The 26,844-nt window shown below is 41.2% G+C and overlaps 2 protein-coding genes across 2 annotated transcripts in view; both read left to right on the top strand.

Moving 5' to 3' along the window:
- LOC124282371 (uncharacterized oxidoreductase MexAM1_META1p0182-like) overlaps window positions 1-17,791 on the top strand; it is a 50,433-nt gene extending 32,642 nt beyond the window's left edge. The window contains exons 10-12 of the mRNA XM_046718349.1: window positions 7,416-7,418; window positions 16,140-16,174; window positions 17,651-17,791. The gene's annotated coding sequence lies outside the window, so the exon portion shown is untranslated. The remainder of the gene's footprint in view (window positions 1-7,415; window positions 7,419-16,139; window positions 16,175-17,650) is intronic.
- The window catches only part of LOC124282357 (uncharacterized oxidoreductase MexAM1_META1p0182-like), a 108,143-nt gene that overhangs the window by 76,152 nt on the left and 5,147 nt on the right, over window positions 1-26,844 (top strand). Inside the window, exon 9 of the mRNA XM_046718329.1 lies at window positions 15,446-15,615. Within this exon, the coding sequence (XP_046574285.1) occupies window positions 15,446-15,610 (165 nt within the window). The 3' untranslated portion in view covers window positions 15,611-15,615. The remainder of the gene's footprint in view (window positions 1-15,445; window positions 15,616-26,844) is intronic.

Raw genomic sequence — 26,844 nt, 5'->3', positions numbered from 1 at the left:
ATCCGGGGCCACGTCTACAGGACTGGTTGAAAGCTTACCATATGAAATTTAAAGGGGAGTCGACGTTGTTCATACTGGACGACTGCAGCGCTAATCGCGAGATAACAAAAAAGAGAGACATGCTATCGTACCTGGCCTTCTCCGGTCGACACGCAAATCACAGCGTCTGGGTGCTAACGCAGAAGTTCAACTCGGTGTTGAAAGACCTCAGGGAGCAGACGCGATGGGTGGCCTTATTTCACTGCAAGGACAGGGATTCGTTCGAGGAGTGTTTGAGAGAGAACGATGTGATGAGCAAATTAGAAGCGGGGAGCGGGTGAAGAAACAGCTCGCTGAAACTAAACACGCTAAGCTCGTGCTCAAGACCGACCAACCCGTGGCCTATAGGGTGTTTTAGCTTAGCAAAGCTTAGCAATGCTTAGCAAATGCTTAGCAAAGCTTAGCAATGCTTAGTATAAATACTTAGCATTTAGTTATAGCTATGGTATTTGAAGTGTTTGTCGTGTGCAACTTAACCTTTATTTCTCTGTGTTTCGCTTATATCGTATATTATATTGTTAAAACTAAAACTTACTTATCACATTATAGGATGGAGTGTGAGGAATTGCTCGAACAATTGTTGGTACCCCAATCACCACAGGTGGACGATGATAAGCGAGAGAAACTGGTGGCGTTGGCTGTTGGTGGCAAAGCCAAACATTACTTTGGGGAGTACACTCCGGATAAAATTCACAAAATGTCAGCCGAAGAAATAGATAAACTGTACGCTAAATACGAGGCTAGACTAGGTTCAGAAATGACAAAGACAATAGGATCGGCTATGACCCAGATATACACTGGTATTGTATCATACTTCCTTCCCATCCCCCCGGAGCGCCGACTTTACTTGTGGGAAGACCTCGAGAAAGACCCTTTTATCGAACAGGCCTTGAGCTCTATTAGCTGCGATCTGTACCACAAATACGGTATGTTGTTAGCCCCGGTGACGGCGGCGATTATCACGGCAAAGCATTGTCAATTTGAGAGGAAAAATAATAATAATAGTATAGATGGATGCTGCACAGACCCAGACCCCTTCAGAGGAGACGGTGAACCCTCCCGAGGAGACCCCACCCCAACAACTGGAGGTGGAACCCCAACCCCCTACAGTCACCAGGCAGAAGAATCCTAAGAGAGTAGCTGCCGGTAAAAAACGGTGGTGTAACCAACATAAAATTATTAAGGTGACCCACCCGTCTCGATTATTGTTGGTTGTATGCGCAACTGCTGCCGTGGCTATCTCGTGGTTATATACACGACGCAGTGAGGGTCTCCCTCACAGGGATCCCAGGGAGCTCCCGGAATTAAAGGTCAACCCGCATATCATGCAATAAAATATATATTTTTATATCATATACATAATGTCTGAGGGGAAAACGTTCGTCAACGACGCATACCACGCCACAGTGGTCGCCAGTCTAGCCGTAGGATACGCTCGGTTGACCAAAATGGTGCTTAAACAACCGACTATCAAGCTAGATTTCAACCTGCAGGATATGGGTATGCTAATAATGAACCTTGGTATGGCGATGGCCACAAAAGACATCCTAGTAAAACAAGGGATAATACCTGAAGATATTATGAAATAAATATAGGATGGCCACGATAGCTATGATGGTCGGTGGTGCGTTAGTGAATGCCCTGGCATTTTCCGGGAGTAATTTCCTCTTTTCGAAACTACGAGAGTCACACGCGGCTGAAATACAAGCCGAAAGAAAACGGCACGATCTCGCTATTGAGAAATTACAGGCAGCACAGGCCGAGTACGCTAAACAACGCCTCCAGAGGATCGATTACATTAACGAACAACTCAGGCGTGAAAACCATGCCGTTCAAACATTCCACGATGTCGACGACGCAGCGAGAGAATACTTCTTATTAACTGGTAAACGATTGGAACCACTCAATAAACCCACACTCGCTCAGTACTACACACCATCCAAGGGACAAATGGACCGTGAACTGGCCTTCATAGGGCTGGGTATAGCGGCGACTGCGTTGGTTGCGAAACAATTAGACTAAGTACTCATATAAGTATGCTAAACATGAGACCTGCTCCATACCGATGCGAATACATACTTATGGGGAAGAACGAACCCTGTGATAAGAGATGTAGGACAGAGGGGTACTGTTGTTTCCACATGGGAAGCCCGAACTACACGTGTTCTGTGTGTGGTATCGGGGTGAAAGGGCACTACTGTCTATGTAAAGCTCACGGAGCGAACGTAGTCAGACATCACCTCATCTACGAGAACAAAAAGGCCTACATAAAAGAACGTAGGCGGCTTCTCAAGATAACAGTGTAGTGACCCAATTAGAGATTATACACACATACGTATAGCTATGTTTGTGGAAATTGACCCCAGGGACATCGAATCTCTGGTTAAAAACATACTCAAAGATGAACTGAACTTATGGGGACGCGTCAGATTTCAGGTAATATTGGAAGTGGTATGGATTAAAGAGGGTGTTAAGTATACTCGCCCCTTCACATGTGAGGGGGGACATCACGACTCAACACCAGATAAATTGTTTTACAAGTATACAGGAATACCTACACAACTTCAAGGAATACTATATCCAACAGTGTAAGTACTGGATTGAAACGGCCTCACTATATTTTTTAGGAGTTACCTCCCTTTACTGTGGTCCAATTAGACATTAATTCTCTTAGGTGTGTACGCAATTATGACTACTATACGCGAGCTTAAGCAAATCGCCAGACAGAGAGGTGTGATAGGGTATTCTAGAATGCAGAAGCCAGCCTTGTTGAGATTACTAGGTTTAGAAACCCCTCTCACAGTAAAACAATTAAAAGCTCAAGCAAAACAGCTTGGGTTCACAGGTTATTCAAACCTGGGGAGAGCCGGGTTAAACGCATTGTTATCACATGCCCCCGTAGCAAAACCTCCCACTGTAAAACAATTAAAAACCGAAGTTCGTGATTTGGGGTTAGGGGGGTATTCCCGAATGAGTAAACCACAGCTTGTAGAACTGTTACGGCAGAATAGAGCTATTGACCTACAGTTCGTGCGCACTGAGCGCGCTGTAGGTAACTATTTGAGAGGTTGGCGCATGCATGTTGATAGGAACATAGACATTACAGATATTAAGCCACTGATAGCTGATAAAATAAATCAGGAACTAAACAGTCTGGGAAGTATCAAGTTCCAGATCACAGTTAAAATGTCGCTCGATAAGCAGGTAGGGGGAGGGGTCACTGAGTACGTTCAGCCTTACTTCAGAGGTAGGCAAGAGGTTGTCATGCATACAGAGACCATTAACGCATCGATCGATACCAGTTTTCAGCAGATACGAGAATACCTAGAACGCTACACACACTTGGGGTCCGGGTGGGCTGTAGATAAAATCGATAATGTCTATCTAGACATAGCTAACTACGTGCCGTTCAGAGGCGGGTCATACCTAGACTTGCCTCCCTACTATAGGAAAAAACATGCCATGGTCAACGTCAAGAATAGAGGAGACGATTGCCTGAGGGTAGCTATCAGGTCAGCCTTGTTTCCAGCTGACACTCATTCAGACAGGCTTTCTAGCTATCCCCAAGATGATGGGCTCAACTGGGATGGTATAGATGAACCCACCCCCATATCCCAGATAACTAAAATAGAAAAACAGAATAATCTAGCTATAAATGTCTTTGGGCACGAAGGTAACACAACAATAGTACACAGAGTCAGCCCGTTGGGGGGAACCCCAACTGGGGGAACCCCACCAAGTTATCAATATATTTATGATCCAACGAGGTGAAAAGTATCACTACACGTGGATAAAACATCTCAGCCGGTTGTTGCACGACCAGTCGAAGCACGTTGGGAAAAAACACTTTTGTGTGCGATGCCTACACGGTTTCAGCCGAGCTGATTTATTAGAATCCCACCGGGAGGATTGCCAAGGTGTGGGGCAGACAGCCATACGCGTTGATATGCCTAAGGAAGGTGACAATATCCTAAAATTCGACAACCACAAGAACCAAATGTCTGTGCCTTATATCATATACGCCGACTTTGAAGCCTTGGTTAAACCTATTAAGGTTGTTGGGGATATCCCCACAGGCGGGGTTGTTGGGGGTACCCCAACCACACTCAAAACACAGGAGCATGAAGCCTGTGGGTTTGGATACGTTGTCGTCCGTTGTGACGGGGAAACGAAAGCTCCGGTAGTGTATAGGGGCCCTGACGCGGCTGAAAGGTTTCTAAAGTGTTTGCAGGAGGAAGAAAAAAATTATTAGGAATGCGTTGTATAGAGTCGCTCCCATGCGTATGACCCGAGCCGACAGGCTAGCTCACGCCTGTAGCACTAATTGTCACGTGTGTGACTCACCACTTAACGGTGATTCGGTAAGAGATCACTGTCACGTAACCGGTAAGTATAGAGGCGCCGCTCACAGCGCGTGTAACCTTAAGCTTAGAATCAACCCTAAGACAATAAACATTCCCGTTGTCTTTCACAACTTGAGAGGGTACGACTCTCACTTAATCATGCAGGCCATCGCGAAAATCGATGGCAATATAACGTGCATCCCCAACAACATGGAGAGATACATCTCCTTCAGCTTAAACGGCCTTAGGTTCATAGATTCAGTACAATTTCTGCTGTCTTCATTAGACAGTCTGGTCAAGGCCAACGATACCTTCCCTATTACCGATCGATACACAGACTCCGAGACTAGACCCCTGCTTATGAGGAAGGGTGTGTACCCCTATGAGTACATGGATAGTTGGCCCAAGTTCACCGAGACCAGACTACCCCCCATCAGAGAATTTTACAGCAATCTGACCGACTCGGAAATATCCCAAGACGATTACTCACACGCTATTAATGTATGGAATAAACTAGGTTGTAAAAACCTGGGTGACTATCACGATCTGTACTTGAGGGCGGATGTACTGCTGTTAGCCGACGAGTTTGAGACGTTTAGGCGGACATGTTTCAAGCAGTATAAACTCGACCCCACATGGTATTACACCAGCCCAGGTCTGTCGTGGGATGCCTTGCTTAAAAAGACCGGAGTTAAGTTGGAATTGCTTACGGATTATGACATGCACCTATTCATTGAGAAAGGCTTGCGAGGTGGGATCTCCATGGCAGCCAAACGATACGCGAAAGCAAATAATCAATACGTGAAGGGCTACGACCCTAACAAGCCAACCAATCACATTCTCTACCTCGACGCCAACAACCTGTACGGCTGGGCCATGAGCCAGTATCTACCCACAGGGGGATTCGAATGGGCGTCACATGTTGATGTTATGAGCATCGCGTCAGATTCTAACAAAGGTTATATCCTCGAGGTTGACTTGGAGTACCCCAAGGCATTACACACATCACACAACAGCTACCCCCTGGCCCCCGAACGTATGAGGGTTAACCCAGACTGGATGTCTGAGTACCAACATAACTTGTTAGGTGGGCGTGTGACAGACGTTGAAAAACTCGTGCCCAATTTAATGAATAAGACCAAGTACATCGTTCACTATCGCAACCTACAGCTGTACCTGTCGTTGGGTATGAGGCTGACCAAAATACACAGGGTGCTCGTGTTCGACCAGAGCCCATGGATGGAGCCTTACATCAGAATGAACACAGACCTCCGAAAGCTTGCCACCAGTGACTTTGAGAAAAATCTCTACAAGCTCATGAACAACTCGGTGTTCGGTAAGACTATGGAAAACCTGAGGAAACGCGTGACCGTGAAGCTGGTTCGGTCGAATGAGGAAGACAAGCTCAGGAGACTGATAGCCAGTCCGGCATTCAACCGTAGCAAAATATTCACCGATGATCTAGTTGCCTTACACATGAAGAAAAGTCACATAAAATTCAACCGGCCTGTTTACGTGGGGATGAGCATCCTCGATTTATCCAAACACCTGATGTACGACTTTTACTACAACGAGCTCAAGAAACAGTACGGCGACAGGTGTGAAGTGCTGTACACTGACACGGATTCCCTGCTGATGGAGATTCGAACCGAGGACGTGTACGAGGACATGAAAAAACACCTCGATTTGTACGACACCAGCGACTACCCCAAGGATCATGCCATACACAGCACGGTGAATAAAAAGGTTCTAGGTAAGATGAAGGACGAGTGTGCTGGCACGCCCATAGCCGAGTACATAGGGTTGAGGCCTAAGATGTACTCAATACTGAAAGCCGACAATGGGGAGATCCAGAAGGCTAAGGGTGTTAAGAAGTACGTGGTTAAACAACACATCAAACACACCAGATTCAAGGAAGCCCTGTTCAAGACCCGTACCTTTAGGCATAAAATGAACACACTTAGAAGTGATGGCCATAAGATATACGGACTGACAATAAACAAGACGTCCCTGTCGCCTATGGATACTAAACGTTGGATAGCTATTGATGGGATAAACACGTACGCGTACGGGCATGAGAAAATTGAACCAAGAACATAGGTATAAATAAATACCCTGTCGGGGTGACATGTCACGGAACCAGAGAAAGTTTGAGACTATTTACTATAGCCCGCGTGGGTACTGGAAAGGAGCTAGCACTGTAGATAAGCTGGCTAAAATGGCGCGAGTACCCCCGGAGGAAGCCAAAGCGTGGCTTGAAAAACAAGCCCTGTGGCAGATCTATTTACCGCCACCACGCTACGTGCCTAGAAGGAGGTTCGGTATTAACATACCCAATAGCGTTCACCAGGCAGACCTACTGTTCCTACCCCACGACAAGAGGTACAAGTATGCCTTAACCGTAGTGGACGTAGCCAGTCGCTACAAGGAAGCCGAGCCCTTGACCACGAAAGATTCTGCCCAGGTAGCCAGAGGATTCGAACGCATATACAAACGCAGTCCGCTGACGTGGCCAACAGAGCTGCAAGTTGACCCAGGGCGGGAGTTCATGGGTGCTGTGTCACAACTGCTAGCCAAACACGATACAAAGGTCAGGCGTGGCACGGCCGGAGCCCATCGCAGCCAAGCCATAGTTGAGAGATTCAATAGGACTTTGGCTGAGCGCTTATTCGGACATCAGTATGCTAGGGAGATGGCCACCCCGGGAAAACGATCGACTGGATGGGTCACGAGGTTACCCAAGGTGGTGTCGGCAATCAACCATGAGGTCACCCGTCTCACCGGTAAGAAACCGGCAGACGCTATCAAATTAAAATCAATAGTGTCAGAGTCGGCTGCTCCATTGCGTGGGAAGGAGAAACAGATACCAGACAGGGCCCTAGTGAGATATTTATACCAGCCGGGGGAACACGAGGGTGATAGCCGTAAGCGAGCCACCGATCCTATATGGTCAGTCAAAACTTACAACATAGATAAAGTGGACATCAAAGCAGACGAGCCGAACTTGTACTACTTGAGGGATGGGCCAGGTAGGGGGTTTGTGAGAGAAGAATTATTGATCGTACCGTACGGCACAGTGTTACCTCCTGTCAACACGGCATAGCGATGATGCAATGGTGCAATCCCAGGATAGACCCATTAAACCGAGATACTCCAGTTAAGTCCCCCGGTAGCTCAATCGGTTGAGTGGTGCGACCCATTATGTATAGTTTGCGCGAGCTATACATGTGGGTTCGTATCCCGCCGTTGCCTCAGTGGATTCCTTGCAACTTTGTGTGATGTGAGGTGATTCGGTAAGGTATCCCGGAGTGGGGCACTCTCATGGTGAGAGAAAGGCAGCCGGCACAATTCCCAAGGGAGGAAGCGCAATACATTTCTATTTCTCCCTTTGGGAATTGTGGCTGCCGGGGACATTTTGCTTGAAATTTTTATAGGTTGGGAAAGCAGTAGGGGTAATGGTAGCAAGAGCTAAGGGTCCGACCAAAGCCTTATTTGGGAAATAAGGCTTTGCAAAGGCTTTTGTTGGAACTGGTCCAGGACAATCATTACCTCTACTACTCGCTGACTGCAAACAAGCTAGGAAGGCCAAGAAGAAAGCTGAACAGTATTTCCGTCGCCTTCCTATGGTTCACAGTTTAAATAAGTTCAAAATTTTAAACGCTAAAGCAAGGCGTACTTTTAAACAAAACAAACGACAGTCTTGGCAAAATTATGTTTCAAAAATAAATTCACGCACGCCAATGTCAAAGGTATGGAACATGATCCAGAAAATCAAAGGTAAGGGTTCTAAATCTAGCATTCACCATCTGAAAGATGGGAATCAATTATTTATCAAAAAACAACAAGAAAAGAAATCTCTTAATTTTACTTCAGATAATGGGGAGGATTATAGCGAAACCTTTTCGATACATGAACTTCACACTGCTCTTGACCAGGCTCGCGATACTGCTTCAGGAGCTGATGGTATCCATTATCAACTACTAAAGCACTTACCGGATTCATGTTTGGAGACACTTTTACATATTTTGGATGACATTTGGACATCTGGAAATTTTCCTTCCTCGTGGCGCGATGCTATAATTGTGCCCATCCCTAAACCTGGACGCGATCATACTGATCCCTCGAATTATAGACCAATTTCACTAACTAGCTGTGTTTGCAAGACCATGGAACGCATGATAAATAATCGACTTGTTTGGTACTTGGAAACCAATCACCTCATAACAGATATACAATGTGGTTTCCGTAAAAACAGAAGTACAATCGATCATTTAGAATCTTTTGTGAAGAATGCAATAATTAATAGACAACATGCAGTGTCTATCTTTTTCGATTTGAAAAAAGCATACGACACGACATGGAAACATGGGATATTAAAAGATTTACATGACTTTGAATTACGAGGCCGTTTGCCTCAATTTATATTCAACTTTTTAAATGACAGACAATTTCAAGTCCGAGCGGGTTCTACTCTGTCTGAACATTACAATCAGGATCAGGGTGTTCCACAAGGCAGTATTTTGTCTGTCACACTGTTTAGTATTAAGATTAACAGTTTATCCAAGGTTTTAAATGATTCAATTGATGGATCACTTTTTGTGGATGATTTTAATATTTCTTGTCGTGGTAAAAATATGCATACTATTGAACGGCAAATGCAGTTCAGTTTAAATAGAATAAATAAATGGTGTCTTGAAAACGGCTTTAAATTTTCCAAGTCCAAAACTAATTGTCTACACTTTTGTAGAAAATATAAGCCGCATAAAGACCCAGAACTATCTTTAAATGGCACTCCGATCAAAGTTGTCAAGGAGGCCAAGTTCTTGGGTCTAATTTTCGACTCCCATTTAACTTTTTTGCCGCATATTAAATCACTTAAAGCCAAATGCCTGAAAGCACTCGATTTGTTGAAAGTCGTTTCCAACTCAAAGTGGGGAGGGGATCAAGCTACCCTTCTCCACCTATATCGATCATTGGTCCGCTCGAAACTTGATTATGGCTCCATCGTATATGGTAGAGCCTGCCAAAGCAACCTAAAACTACTTGATTCTGTCCACCACCAAGGCGTAAGACTTTGTCTTGGGTCCTTTAGAACCTCTCCTATTGATAGTCTATATGTTGAAGCAGATGAGCCTTCTCTTTCACAACGTCGTATAAAATTATCTTTACAATACATTACTAAACTATATTCTAGCGAGTCTAACCCTGCATTTAGCTGTGTTTTCAATCCCCTCTATGAGGATTTATACACCAAAAAACCTTCTCTTGTTCCGCCTCTTGGGCACAGAATTAAACCCTTCATTTCTGCTGCCGGCATTGAGCCGGAAAATATAGCTCCTTCCCGTCTTTTTTCTTCTCCTACTTGGCAACTGGTGAGGCCTGAAGTTGACCTAACTCTGACAAAGTTTAAGAAATCTGTAACTAATGACTTACAATATAAACAAGAATATAATCAATTAAAAAATAATTATAATACTCACAAATCCTTATTTACAGATGGGTCCAAGGATGGTGGCGCGGTGGCTTGTGCCACTGTCATTGGATCCAGAACAATCTCTTCTAGAATACCGGATAACAGCTCTGTATTTACAGCAGAAGCAAACGCCATCTTAACAGCTCTTAAATATATTAATACACACCGTAAATATAAACAATATATCATCTTTTCAGATTCTCTTTCGTGTCTTCAGGCTATTAAAAATCTTTCTTGTAAACATCCACTTGTATTAGAAATTATTGAATTGTACAATGAACTTGCTACTGGCCAATGCGACATCGTCTTTTGTTGGTTACCCAGCCACGTTGGCATTTCTGGGAACACGATAGCTGATATTGCTGCTAAGGCAGCCCTCAACAAATCTGTGACACCACTTCTTATCCCATACTCTGATTATAAAGCCAGCATTAGAACATACAGGGTGATATTACTATAGATGAAATAACACGAGCCGTTAAATCAATGAAAAATAACAAAAGCCCAGGAGTAGATGGTTTCCCAATAGAATTTTTAAAATTTTTCTGGAAAGATCTTCATATTTGGGTTTGTAGATATATATCAGAAGCATTCAGGCAAAATATGTTAAGTCCAACAATAAACAGAGGCGTCATCACATGTATCCCAAAAGCTAACAAAAAATAGACAGTTGTTAAAACACTGGCGCCCAATTTCCCTACTGAATTCTTTGTATAAAATACTCAGCACATGCATAGCCAATAGAATTAAAACAACATTGAATACTCTTATTCATGAAACTCAGACAGGTTTTATACCTGGAAGGTGTATTAGCGAGAACATTAGATTATTATACGACATTATGTTTGAAGCAAAAGTACAAGATAAAAAGGGACTCTTGTTGCTTATTGACTTTGAAAAAGCTTTTGACACTGTCTCTAAAGAATTTATAATTTTAACAATTGGAAAGTTTGGCTTTGGACCCAATATGGAAAAATGGATCAAAATATTAATCAATAATGCTACATCATGTGTTATACAGAATGGTCATTTATCACAATTTTTTGACAATGAAAGGGGCTGTAGACAAGGGGACCCAGTCTCTCCCTATATATTCATCTTAGTGGGTGAAATTTTAGGAATAATGATCCGTAACAACGCTGCAATAAAAGGAATTACATTGAATAACACTGAACATAAAATTGGACAGTATGCAGATGATGCTGAATTATTTCTCGATGGGCGCGAAGAAAGTTTAAGGGCAGCAACTGACACTCTCAATAATTTCTACAAAATGTCTGGTTTAAGAATAAATATAGATAAAACGAAAGCAGTGTGGATAGGCTCAATGGCAGGTAGTAGCATGATTTTATGCCAGGATCTTAAGCTTGATTGGCATAATGGGGACTTTGATATTCTAGGAATAAGACTTAATCCTAATTTAAATAACCTTTGGGTAATTAATACAAGAAAAAGACTAGAAATTATTAATAGAACTCTAGGGAATTGGAGGAAAAGAAAGTTGACATTAATAGGGAAAATAACTGTTATTAAAACTTTAGCACTTTCACCATTGGTGCATATATTCACCTCACTCCCAAATCCTCCAAAGGAATTCATTGACAAATTAAACAATATATTTTATAAATTCATCTGGAATGATAAGCGGGATAAGATAAAGCGAACGACACTTATTAGAAAATATTAAGAGGGGGGACTCAGAATGGTTAATGTACAGGTATTCATAAACTCTTTAAAACTGTCAGTTTTACATAAATATCTTCAAAATAATAGCAGTTCTAGCCCTAGTATCTTTCCATTTAAAGATATATTTCTGCTTGGAGCCAATATTGAAACCTATGTCAGTATTATGAATCCCTATTGGAAAGATGTATTGGCTGCATGGGGAATATTCTATAAAACACATCAAACTGATTTTACAGATATTGATCAAATCTTATCTCAACCCCTTTGGTTCAATCACCAATTCCAAAATAGTAATTTCATTATAAGACATTGGCATCTCAAAGGTATTCACTCTATAAGAGACTTGTGTAATGATCAAGGTATTTTGCCATTTAGTGAACTTAAGAAAACTTACAAAATTAAAGGCACAATTCTTGACTATTACCAGGTTCTTTCAAATATACCCCCAAAATGGAAAGAAACTATAAGAAAGAATTTATTGATTGTTCATAATCATTATCTTAACACATCACTGATAGATTTACTTTCAGCACCAAAGAGATCCAGATATTTCTATGACAAACTTATAACTACTGAAAACCTACCATCAACATGTGAAAAATGGCAAAATATCTTTGTTATTGCAATTCCATGGCAAGATATTTTTAGAAAATATAGAAGATGTACAAAAGATACCAAATTGATTGACTTCCAGTTTAAATTTATCCACAATATTGTCTACACAAAGAAAGAATTATTGAGAATGAAATTAGTAGATGATGAACTTTGCTCATTTTGTAATTTAATGTCAGAAAATTTGATACATGTTTATTGGGAATGTGAATGTGTGAAAACGTTCTGGCTGAAAGTGAAAGAATATATTGAAGATAAATCATCAGAAAATTTTACCCTGACAAAATATACAGTCTTAATTCGCGGATATAATAACGACCTTATGAATCACATACTTCTTGCCAGTAAAAAATATATCCATATATCAAGTATTAAAAAAAATAAATTATCACTGGATACATTTGTAAAAATATTGAGTGATATCTTCAAGACAGAAAAGTTTATTGCCAGTAAGAATCAAAACATATTACAATTTGACAGAAAATGGTCATCTCTACTGCACACATTCCCAGCCTAATGAAGATCCCAATATGTGTAATGCCAACCCATATGAATTTCTCTCCTACGATGTACAAGTGTTGTTGCATCATGTGCTTTGTATACATGTATCTACTGATTTTGAATGAATAAAAAAAGAATAAAAAAAAAATAGAACATACATCCGCGATCTAATGCAAAGGAAGTGGGACACCCAAGTAGGTATTAATAAATTACATGCAATAAAACCCTACATTGGTTACACCAACTTGGGTTGTCAGTCTAGATTTGAGGAGGTCATTATGCGACGATGTCGCATTGGCCATACCAGACATACTCATGAATATTTATTGAAAGGCGAAGATCCTCCGTTTTGTATCCCTTGTGATGAAAGGATCACAGTCAAGCATGTCTTGCTTGACTGCATTGAATATTCCATCACAAGGGATATCTATTTCAAATCCAAAACTCTGAAGGATCTTTTTAATAATGTCAGTTCTCATTTAATTATTGCGTTTTTAAAAAAAATTAGATTTGTTGACTGATTTGTAAATAGTTAAATATTTTATTGTTGGTAGTTTATATTAGTAACTGAGATTGTTAGTGGCTGTACCCTCAAAGGGGGGTTGACGTAGCGTAAAATTATTGTCCTCCTGAGGGGGTACGTAAGTCCCAAAACTTTCAAAGTCAATTTAAGTGTACCAGGTTTTTAATCGTAGAATATGTGTGTTTTTAATTTATGGCTAGATTTCTCTTCTGTCGCAAATGGCTGAAGGGATGGTGTCAATCCAACTAGGGTCCATGCAGGTAGCAAAAGTAATGTAAGTCCCCATGGTTCCTAGTATGGTGATCTACCTTCAGTTATTGGTGATCTATAGCCCATTTTTACATTGTATTGTCTTCTTTAATTGGAATATTTTAGCTTTGTTCGCTAGTTTTATATTGATATCTGTGATGATCTATTTTTACTGTCCTTCGTCGGCAGGTTTTTATAATAACTATATATATTCTATTACAATGTCAAATGTTCTCCTCACGATATGGCTGAAATATTGCCGATGTGACGTTAAATAATAACTCACTCACTCACTCACTCAAAGCATATAAATCTAATGGAAGTCCTTCATGTCTTGAACACTTGAGGATGTAAGAATCTTAGATTTAAAAGCGTTGCTATACATGGTAATTTAATCCGTAAAGAATCCGTGTTTGATTGTGTCCTAAACCATGCTTGCCTGTCACTGAAGGCAATCTTACTGTCCAAGCATCGGTAAGGAACAAATGAACAACAAAATTATTTCTTTCCACAGAAATGTCATCACATGGTGTACGTGTCAATTCAATCAAGTAAGTACAACCAGAAAAAAACAATATTTACTGTCGAGGAGATGCCTATGGCTCTGAGGAGATGAGGAATAGTGTCGCTTAGATTCATTTGAGTTCAGTTTAAAATGAGATTCAATAAACTGAACAATATGCATCATATGTTTTCATTTGTCGTAATTCCTTCTAGAGGGACAGTTAGTGGAGCCGTCCTACACAACTTAGGTCAAAATGTCCAATATTCTAAAGATGTTCATCAATGTTTGAGAGACGTCAGAGGCACACTGGCCCTTTCGGGAGTCACTCACAGATCAATATTATGTACTGCATGGGCTGGTATTTCACAATTCGTACTGCTGTACAATATCACCACAATCACTTCATAAATATACATGGTATAGGCCATGAAGTAGGAAGTTGAAACTGGCATAAACGAATAACTTTTATTACACATGAGCAAATCAGCTCAGCACGTGTCTTTTTGTAAGTCTCTTATACCAAGTTAATCTTTATTCATAATAAAACAAGGCACAGACAGATGTATCAGACATTGCGAAAAGAAGAGTGGAACCAGATATTGCAAGTGAATATCACATCCATAAAATTGGATTGAAAGTTGGGTTTTTCATTGTGGTTGTTATAGATTATGTTATACTTGGTTTGGTGCTGTTATTCCATATACGGTCACATGTGCTATTATGTTGTTCTTGGTTTGGTGCTGTTATTCCATATACGGTCACATGGGCTATTGGATTATTGATATCCCGAGTGTTGTATACAGTTTAGGTGTTATATTCACTTTGTTCTTTATTAAACAAAACACTGACTGATGTTTTTTGTCATTGTGAAAGGAAACGTTGTAGAATACATTGCAAATGAATATCACATACATAATATTGCATCACATTGCCCCAAAACATGTTTTCAAAACTGTCAACTTACTCAGCTGTCAGACTCAGTTGTCAAGGATGCACATGACGTCAACTGAATTGTGTGAATGTTTTATGTAAATTGTCTTTTATGTTTTTGGTGAGCTATTCCATATACTTTCACCTGTTCTGTTGGTTTATTCTGATACACCGTCACTGTGTTGACTTAAAGTGTTACAGTCACTGCTAGTGATGCATTCGTGTTGATAGATGTTTTTACTGTGTTGTTTCCATTGTTTCAGTCCAGGCTATGTACCCAGCAACATGTTGTCAAAGGTGTTGACTAAAGAAGTAGCCGACCAGGTACGTTTAACCCACCACACCTTGTGTGGAAACCTGTGATTATAGCATGGGAACCTTTCACGTTGTTTTGATATCACAACACTCAGTGGTAACGAACATGATCATGCAACAAACAGACCCTACCGTATTGTAAATCGCAGACTTCCCAAGTGGGGCGGGGAAGAGCTTATAAGCGTATAGAACTAGCGCCCAAAGTACTCATTGATTACGATACATATACTAAAATCCTTTCACTAATTCATTCACTCTCTTTCTTTCAGATGGATAAAGCTATAACACAGGCAACACCAATTGGTCGAGGTGCTACCCCAGAAGAAATGGGTCACATTGTGGCCTTCCTAGCCTCGGATAAAGCAGCCTTTGTAACTGGAGAGAGTTTCAGGGCCGATGGTGGGTTCTCAATGACCACACCAGCCCTTGGATAGAAAATGTTGAGGGAAGCTTGAGGTCTACTTGGATGCTCCATTAGCAGATTGTGGGAGGAATATTCGCATTTGTACCAAACACATCCGCCCAACAGACAAATACCAGTGAAATGTGACAGTTGACTTTATTCATAGATGATATAATGCATGGGAAAAGAAATATATTTTGTATTTACTGGAACATTCTGAAATTGTTCTGAAATAATATAATTACTAATATGAACACAATGTCATTTATCAAATTCTGTAAGATATTGTCCCACTTGCGTTAAACAAATAAATATGTATTCTCAAAACTTTTTCTCAAAGTTTGTTTTTCTGGTTAAGCAGTGGAGCAGCTATTGGTGATTGGGATCTTCACTTGCTTCACTATCCCCCATCCGGCCATCCTTGTCGTTGTGAGCATCAGTATTTAAACGTTTTACATATATTGTCAAATATTGATAAGTTACCAACTCCATGAAGGCAGTCAGCGTTAGGCGCAGTCGGTAAGGGATGTTCATGATTCAGAACTTCCATAGAAAATGAGACCTACACCATTAGAGGATTGTGTAAGGAACATTCGTATGTGTGCCAAACACATTCGCCAGTGATATTTGACACTTGTATTTATAAATAATGTAAGGACATGGAAAAAGAGGTAATTTTTGTGTTTACAGGGCAATTCTTGAAAATTCTGAAGTAATTCTGAAATATTATAATTACTAATACGAATACAATGGCATTTATCAAAATCTGTAAGATATTGTTCCACTTGTGTTAAACAAATAAATATTTATTCGGGAAACTTTTTCTCAAAGTCTGTTTTTTCTGGTAAAGCACTGGTGTTGATGTTTGGAGAGGGAGGGGGTGGGTGGGAGTGGGTACAGCTGCAGTATCCCCTCACCCGGCCATCCTTTAGCATCAGCATTTTTAAACGTCACTACAGGTTGCTATTGGAAGTAAATATATGTCAAATATGATTACAGTCCGTTTGATTTCATTTGAGACCGATGAATTGTTCACTAACACCACATCTAATCATTGCATTAAATTGGTAGAACAGCCAGGTGGCCGAGTAGCAGGTGTGAAATTGAAATTACACTACACACGCTTGTTGATTACCTGGCTGTTGTAATAGCAAGTGGTCCCCCTCGTAAAAATAGAGAAAAGTGACAACAAAATAATGATAGTTTATATTATATATATTCGGGTGTCCAAAATTATGAGACAAATCATCAGAGTTGGTCTGTCGACTTCATGTGACTGTGCAAAATTCGGCCTGGTTGCAATTATTACACTTTGTGTTAGTGAGCAATTCATCGGTATTTTAAAACTGAAATCAAACGACCATAGTTACCAACTTTATGAAAACAGTCCCGTGTCAGGCGCACTCGGTGAGAGATGTACATGATTCAGAAGAATTTCCATCGATAAATCATCGTTAGACAGGAATATTTAGACAAGTATGTTTGCTTGCTACACAACTGCTTGCGTAGACTTAAAATATACACATACTGGATCGCGTGTGTTGCCTCACTTTAACAGTCAAGTGACAAAGTAATGTGGTTCTGGAACTGATACTGACCCCCCAATTTTGCATGGGCAAGAGGAAGCTGGATGCAGATTTATCATGAATGACAGAAAGTCGGGTGCAGACAATGTCCCTTCTAGGATTCCATACCTGTAGGATGTTTGAGGTCCGGAAGGCTATGGATCAGATACTATTACCCAACGGCCATTGTGATATATAGCTGAAATATTGCCAAGTGCGGCGTAATACAAAATTCACATTGTCGAGTTTTACATTGACAAGAGGACACTCTGAGGGGATGTTGGTTTCATAGTTGTTCCATGCTTCCCGATGGTCGGGCTAGGTGACTTGGTTCCGTGTGTGCAGTTGTACCCCGACGATGTCGAACGGTGCTCATAATATCAGACACTATTTTAACTGGATCACATTCTGGTATTGATAGGACGCAGTCATTTAGCCTGAATATTTAATTGCAAAGCTAAACAAAATGTCTTGAGTATATTTTTTTATCCCTTTATTCATTTCAGAAAGGTATACAAAGACAAGGAGTGCACGACTCCATGTTGGGGCTGGTTACACATTGGCAACAAAACGTTACAAATTCAGCAAACTCAGGATTGCAGATTTTCAAAGTGTGAAATAAAGCTTTTGGGCCATATTTTGTGAAATATATCAATCCTGTTGTTTTTCTTAGCTATATATTTTTCGACGAATACAATATTCTGTATTAATTTCAGAAATCCTATATATATATTTATATATATATATATATATATATATATATCGTTTCCTAGAAAGAATAATGTTGTTGATAAACTCATAGCCAGTGATAAGTCCCAATAGAATTGTGAAATCTGAGAGTACAACATCAATGCTAAAAGTGTTTTTGATAAGAATCCTTAGTTCGTTCCAGAACGCCTGTATATGTTCACAAGAGACAAAAAACATGGTTTCTAATTTGCAAAACGTACAAATATTTTTGTCGATCAATTTCATTTTCAGCAATTCTTTTTAAGTATGTATAATCTTGTGGATGACTCTAAATAGGAATTCAAATAACTTAACATTCCGAGTACATTTTCTTTTATTTGTAAAAACAATACTCCAAGGCAATGTAATCTTAGTCATATTTTCCCACTTGTTACACACATCAGGTAACTCACATGTTTTAATCAATTTGTCATAAAACATTCTACAACCTTTGAAGGTATAAACCCACCAACCCAAACCAAACAACCTCTCCTACCCACCCCCACACTCCCTATCCCTCGAAAACCTCGCCCTAACACAGCACCACCCCCGCCCAAGCCCACTAACCACCACACTGTCCCCCCACACACAAAGCCACACCCACACCACAAAACAGCTGCAATATTGATGAAAGACATAACAGCCAAAAAATACACACGCTCTCACACAAAAGCAAATTATACCACAAGAGCCATTAAAAGTAACTTTTAAACCTATAACCTCTAAGCTACTCTAGCCTTCAACTCCTTAATTCAAAATTTATGCCCCAACCCATAGTCTTTTATAACCTACTATACATCTGTGCATAAAATAAGCACCACCCTGTATTTTTACCAATTATTTTTGTCTGAAATGAAATTCTAAACTCTTTCCCCAAAATAACCTTCATAATTTGATACAGCAAGCATTTAACATTTCAAAAACGAAAACGTCATTGAAATTACCATGTACTTTAATTAGGATAATTGCCTATATTTAAAACAGGTGTTTTTCTATCCTAAAACTGACTGACTGAGTTTGGTTTTACGCCGCTTTTAGCAATATTCCAGCAACATCACGGCGGGGGACACCAGAAATGGGCTTCACACATTGTACCCATGTGGGGATTCGAACCCGGGTCTTCGGCATGACGAGCCAACGCTTTAACCATTAGAGTACCCAACCGCCCCCTATCCTAAAACAAGTTACCTTATTTTGAAGTGTGAAAATAATAATTGATTGTTGTGTGGCCTATAAATTTGTTATTTATCGTGAATGGATGAAAGTTTGTGAACTAAGATTTAGGAAAAGTGAAACTAAAAGAAAAGGAAAATTTTGAAATGCAGTAAAGGTTGCTTTACAAACAAAACAAACAGATTTTAGCTGTAATTATCAGTATCCGGCAAGGAGAAGTGTTTATTCTTTACAATAAACTCAAAATTTATTCCAAAATCTTCTTAATGTGGCCTTTTTTCAGTTTTTGTCAAGTAGCAATCTGAATTATTGGAAAAAAGGTCTGAATCTTTCACATTCGGGTTCTTTCTGATTATGAATAATTAAAGCTTACTTGATGCGTAAAAGTCATCTTGGAACATAATGGTATATAACAGAATTATTATTCTTAGTCAAAACTTAATTTAATTGTGTAGTTTGAGGAGGAAAGGAATAGACATTTTGGGTAAAAATTCAGTCCCATCACATTTTCATCAACATATTCTGTCATAAAGAATAGAAAAGGTTATGGTATCTGTAAAACTGTCAGTGGATAAACTTTCTTCAACGACAGGTTGATGAAATTATTGGCTATACCCTAACTTTTCTGTAGCATCACATCTTATTTTCAAAATTATTAATGCACGGGTGTATATTACAAATTACTGCAACCATGGCTATTTTGCAGTGGAACTGTAATGGTCTCCGAGCACACGGGCATGAGCTCTCATCGCCCAGAACATTTATCACCATTATCCTGGGGGACTTCAACGCACACCACCCACTGTGGGGCACAAGACCTTTCATCGATATAAACGGTACCCGACCATCTGACTGGCTAGACCAGCACAATCTAGATACCCTCTCTCCCACCTACACTACCCCACAATCACAACACTTAAAATCACGCAATCTTGTATATGGGAGGTACACAACGACATCTTGGGCAGCGACCACTGACCCATCAAAATCACAATTACAACACACATTCCCCCACATTAATAAACAATACCCACAATATGCAGACACAACCCACAGAACTTAAATTCAACATTAAAAAGCAGACTGGCGCAAATTCACCACACTCTGCAACCAAATAGACACAACCAGCATCTACGACCAAGACATAAGCACATTCAACAACGGACCAACCCCGCACTAAAAACAGTCCCATGGTGGAGCACAGGAATTATTAATGCCAGAAAGGCAAGAAAACAGGCCCTTAACCAATCTAAAAGGGACCGTTCTAAATTACATTTGGCTACAAAACTAAGTACATTATATAACGCTACTATATATCGTCTTTGGTTGAATGTATCATGTCCATCATTTAAAAACACTCGCCATGTAAATGTGCTATATGTACATCAGATGTAAATGCTGTACTTCATTGACAATGTAATCTCCATTCATATGTAACATAATTGTACCTCAGGGTTGGTCGCATTCTCCACGTAAGGGCGTGCTGCCCCTCTCTCATTAAGCAAATTTAGTAATTCAACTCTATCACTAATAGATGACCAGCCGAGCCACGCTTATCAGGCACACGTGCTGTCCCCCCAAATATAGTACTGGACGGGGGATCATCGCTACGTGCGATACTGGTGGAGACAGATCTCGGGTGCCTCTACAAGCCAAGCAACCAAGTCCCAACCAAAGGTTAGTGCTGAACTTTTATACTCCGTCTGGGGTCCACAACCACCAGCCTTCTCTGCCTAGTTTTTTGCGGAATCAAGAACATTCCCATGTGCCTCCTACCAGAGACCATATAATAAACTATTATATGCTCTCTGCTCCTACTCAGCACCGCCTTCACCTATAAGGCGCAGCTGCATTTCACCAGGACCAGACTCTGAAGAACAAGACCATTCCACCAGGACCAGACTCCTAACACCAGTTTCATCTTTCCAGATCCCGACTGGACCAAGCTCCTCACACCTGGATCAAGCCGCCACATCCACACCGGACCAGACTCCTCGCAACTGTTTCAACTCATCACATCTCTCTAGGCCCCAGACAAGCCAAACCAAGTCACTGTGAAAGAACTGTGCGAAAGAACTGTCATTGTGTAATTATTCGGAACTCCAGTTGCATAATCATTTGGGTAAGCATATTCTTTAGCTTATCACTTACGTACCTGCTTATTTTGCCTGTTCAATCCACATCTTTAACCTTTGTCTAAGAATGTCCATTTTGAAACTGAATCCACTAAACGCAGACGACCGGTTACCCCTCTTACTCCCAGAATCGATTAACTCGCCCCCAACCTCTAAATCCACCCCTAAGCAGGTCAATCTCAGCTCCCTCGACCCCTACTCCTCTCAATGGGTGACGACGCCAGCTCGAACACACCCTTTAATAGTCACACCGAATCTAAGGCTCCCCGCCCCACACCCCCCTAGTTACGGCAACCCCTCGCCCTTACCACCCACCCACGTCTCAACCTCCCCAGTCATTCTCACTAACCCCCTCACCCACGTAACACATCCCCACCACCCCGTCGACCCACCAACCAGGACCCCCCAACATCCCATACTCTCTCTACCATGTCCAGGGCAATTAATTGTTCTCGCCACCCGCTTCCCATGTATGACGGTAAAGACCCCATAGCGGCATCTGCTTGGCAAAACGCTATGAGAAGTCTCCTCTGCTCAACACTAAACCGAGGGAGATCATATTGATATCTTTCCCCTTTACCTAACCCATCTAGCGTCAGAATGGTACGAAGGTATGAACGAAAAATACGTCACGCATGTCTTGGCCAGAGTTAAGAGCTGCTTTTCTACGGCGATATTCCCCATTATCTATAAGCTTATTAACTCGCCAAAATACCTTATTGGATAGGAAACAAAGGTCTGGTGAAACCTTTCCCGCCTTTCTTCAGTCCCTCAGGCATGAGGCTGAACTACTCCATAGAAAAGATGATTGCTATATCAAAGATCTCATTTTACGTATTACACTGCCCCACATACGTCAGTTCATCCTAACTCACGCCCATGATAGTCTTGAACAAGTAATAGAGAGTGCAGAAATTGCAGACGCCACGTCAGGGTTGACTGATCCCAAATCAGACCAACTTATGGCTGCGATCAATGCTCTCTCGTCCCAAGTCAATACTTTACACACCAACATGTTGAGAAAGCCGATCATCCACTGAACCATCACAAATATACAGCTTGTAATGCGTCCCCTATTGTCGAAATTGCCAACCAGTAAATGCACTTCTCAGTGGTAAACACACTAACCAACCAATACCCCAGTAGCGGCCCCAATGCCTGAATGTCCGAACAATAAGACTGAAAGGTAACGGTAACATGAGTTAAAACTCACGGCTTGAACCCTGAATGAGTGACGAATGAGGAGGAAATGATTTATAAGGGTTATGAGACAGTATGTATGTGGAGGTAGAAGGAGGTGTCAGCTGTCGGAATCAGGTACAGGTCAACCACAGACAAAAGAGCCATCATGCTATTGTCTGTGGACCCTGGAGAGACACCAGGTGTTTGTGGCTCTGCGCCGGGTTAGCTGATGGATTCCACCGCCTACCTGTCTCTTGATCACGGACAGGCCCACATGTGTGCTCTATACCCATGGGAGAGTGTTTAGAGCGATCATTCACTCCCCCAGAAGTCCCGGTAGTATAGGGCCAGCTGACCTAAGGAAAAATTGTGTAGTTGAAGATGACGTCATTAGAGGATTAGGTGGATACAGGTGATTTGAGTAGTAGTAGTAAATTGAGGATGAATGAGTGCGTGGAGTGCACTATAAAGAGCGAAGTGTACAAATATATATAAGCGGCCAATACTCCACTGAGATATAATCCTAGTCAGTAATGTTTGCCCCTTTTCTTTCCCCTCATATGATCATCCACTCAAAGCTGTCGGGGGAACCGAGCAGTCAGCGACCCCCCACAACCACCCCCACCCCACTACAGCCAAAGACTGTATCCTTTAACAGGAAATGATTATGCTCCCACCAGCCCCCTCCCCTCCCCTTACCCCTACCCCCTGAATAACCCTCATGGTCGTACATTTTATGAAAGTCTGCTACTGTCACACACCATACACAAAAATTAGTCCTAGGGCTGTTCCAGAAAATATGACTTCCGTTGCACCCCTGCTCCAACATAGGTATCTTGACATTTTCATAATATTTGGTGTGTAAGTTACGAACTACGACATGATCAAGTACATCACCAGCAATACTATCGGTTCCTCCTGTTGCACCACCTGACAGCTGCATGAGTACCCTCTGATCATTTCTAATTGTTGCAGCTGGCCGTAATGTTTCAACAGCTGAGTAAAAAGTCATTGGGCTGGCAGCTTCTAATTTGCGCCTGTCTCCACGCAGACGTGTGTCCTTCTGGCAAATGATACACTTCAATATATCTGATTGAGAAACACTGGATCGTGTCAATGGTGTTACTGTCACACCAGGCACAAAACTTTCAGTCTGATGTTTCACTTTGTTTCTGTGTCTGCTTTTGTTTTTGTTCAGAGAGTTCAATACTCTTGCCTAAGGTGTATGTAGCATAACTCTTGTTTATTGGGCATTCTAGAAGTTAGTGACTCAAAAATGAAACATACAACTTTATGGATGACAACTTCTTATTTATTGCATAGAGCACTTTTAGCTTGATAACGACGTCAGAATCTACATCGAAACGTCGCTCTATGCAAAATATAAGAAGTTGTCATCTATAAAGTTGTATGTTTCATTTTTATGTAGCATAACAGTTGTGATGATTTACCAACTCAGTCACAGCCTTGGGTAACTCAATTTCAACATCAATATACTCCTTCAGCTTCATGTCATTTCGACGTTTTGCAGCACTACAGAATGTGTTCCACGATGTTGGTGTACATATTTCCAATTTTCCCGAATTTTGTGAGTAACCATGGCATAAACATTCACTCCATTTGCCAGTACTAGCTGTAAAGGTCGTTTTATCTTAGGCTCCATTAGTTAGATCTTGAAATCACAACCCAACAGTCATGTAATCAAGATTCCATCCTATTCAGTTGTGCAATGTTATCTTGCAGCGTCCTGACTTGCAGTAAATGCATTGCATTATGTCTAAATATAGCATAAGTTGCGTTTGCTCACAGATTCCATAATTCAATGTTCTTGGGCTCACCCTACACTCACATTTGCTGTTGTTAGGGGTAGGGATATTGAAATGTTAATTAGTTTCTTCAGGCTTATTGGATCTTGATAATTCTTTTTCTGTGTGATAGTGTTTAAATGTACCAGAATCAATATACGCATGCATCATAGTATAAAATCAAAAGTTGTCATAATATAACAAACAATGCCCTGTGAGCGTTAAAATGAGAGATAAAAAATGAACGAAGTGGGACAAACATGTGCTAATTTATCACATGTGCACTAAAAAACATTAGTGTAAGTGCAAAACTATACCCCCATACCCCCACCTAAATAGCAAAGAAATTAAATTAATAAAGGAAGCTAAATTTTTAGGAGTAACTTTCGACCACCACATGACATGGACACCCCACATTCATAACTTGGTCAACTCATGTCAAAAGGATCTAAACTTAATGCGAGCCATCAGCGGCACTAACTGGGGTGCCGACAAACACACACTTATCAACATCTATAAAACTCTTATACTGTCGAGACTGGACTACGCCGCTCCGGTCCTCCACAACCTCTCCCCCAGTAACCTACAAAAACTTAAGTCAGTTCAATACAAGGCCCTCAAACTTGCCATGGGTATGAGGAGTGGTACCTCCCTCAACACATTCCTTCTCACCAAAGGCACCTCTTCAATCACGCACAGAATAAACCAAACTAGACTCACTTACTAGGCTGGGGCCCAACACAACCCCATCTTCAAACTAATTACAAACAAATACAACAACATAATAAATTCAACCCTCAAAAAGTTCGAATTAAATCCAACCAAAGCTCCATGCCGTACACACCTTAACAGTCTGCTACATGCACAACAGCTACACGACACACTTCCCATTACAAGCTACATCCACGACAAACCCCCACTAAACAGAGACACCACCCTAGCCACCGTTCTACAAAACGTACCAAACAACACTGACATTCACACCAAAATTAAACAATATAAACCATCATATAAACACATACTACCCCTCACACACCCACATCTACACAGATGCATCCATTAACACAAACAACAAAACAGGTATAGGCATACAAATCAAACAAACTCTCTATTTAACAACAAATCTGCACTGTTCTAACCACACTACTATCAACACTGAAGAAGTAACTGCAATCCTCTCTGCACTGCACTTAATACCTTCCCTACAGCAACCAAACTTCCTCATACTCTCCGACTCACTCAGGGCTATCAGACAACTTCACAACATGCACTCAAAATCACGCCCAGACCTAATTCACAATATCACACTTCAAACCGATTCACTTAAACGCTCTAACAAAAACATCACATTCATATGGATAGCCAGCCACTCCAACATCCCAGGAAATAGCACTGCAGACACAGCAGCCAAACTTGCAACCATCCACAACTCACCAAGCATCAACTTCCACACATCCAAGACAGAAATCAAACAACTCATCAAAACAAACGCAATTAACACAAACTTCCAACACCACCTAAACACAAACAAAGCAACATAGGTAAAAAATATCACCAAAGCACCTATTAAGAAAATTCCCACATTCTCAAACACCCAAAACATTGACATGTGCATAACCGACTAATTACAGGAATCAGAAACCTCAACGATACACTATACAAACAAAATAGACACCCAGATGGATTATGCACCCACTGCAACACACCAGAGGACATTAACCACATATTTACACAATGCCATTAAGCAACTTCACAGCAGCATACCTCCGTTCATCTTCTACTTAATCTTCATAATCCCCCATATATTCAAAGCCTTATCTACCTTCATTCTAAACTCAAAACTAATGCACAAAAAATTAGAATCTCCCAAACAAATTATTAAATTTCTACCCACACCAACTCTCAGCATGTACATTTAGAAAAGGGATCGAAATTCACATTCCACAGCACTTGATGTCTTCTCCGACGTCCGCGCGCACATGTTGCGATGCCGTCTGGATACCACCCAATGGGACCACAGCCGGCACATGAGGATGGGACCTGCACTATTAGCGAAGGATGGTGTCCACCTAACGTAAAAGCCAATGCCCAGTTCTGGATTTCCATTCGTAAGTGTATGTGTAAGTGTATGTGTAAAAGCCCATGCCCTTTCCGGTAGATAGTCGTAATTCCAAAACTCAATAAAAGTGGTTTCGGCCCATTGTGTTTATACAGCAGTAGCAAAAGGGTTCACTGTTCGAACTTGCTGTTGTGGGGATGGTGCGTCATTGCTGGTTGTGAGTCGAGGGCGACAGTTTCATTGTCTCACTCACTCATTCACGCACGCACGCAAGCACTCACTCAATAAGTGAGACAATTAGTGCAAACCGGATGCACAGGTCAAAGCCGTGTGTTATCAAATATGAGCTGTTTTGGCTTAGCTTAAGTTGGCTTTAAGTGTGGGAAAACGTGGCGACATACACACGTGTCGCACATGAGGAGAAAGCTAAGACACAGGGCGTTCAATCCATAGTAAAAACCAAAACCTGTGGTCGATGTGCGAAACATCACAAGTACCTGCAGCGTGAAAAACTGCCGTAAATCGGGCTAACTCCGGCATCCAACCGCCCCGGCTTCGAACCTGCTAGTGACAGGTCACTTCTGATGATACCACCAGTTAGCCCTGGGAACCAGCTT

This window comes from Haliotis rubra, unplaced genomic scaffold, assembly GCF_003918875.1.
Source record: "Haliotis rubra isolate DU_JTF1 unplaced genomic scaffold, ASM391887v1 Scf1089, whole genome shotgun sequence".
Lineage (NCBI taxonomy): Eukaryota > Metazoa > Mollusca > Gastropoda > Lepetellida > Haliotidae > Haliotis > Haliotis rubra.
This window is presented reverse-complemented; position numbering and strand designations above follow the sequence as displayed.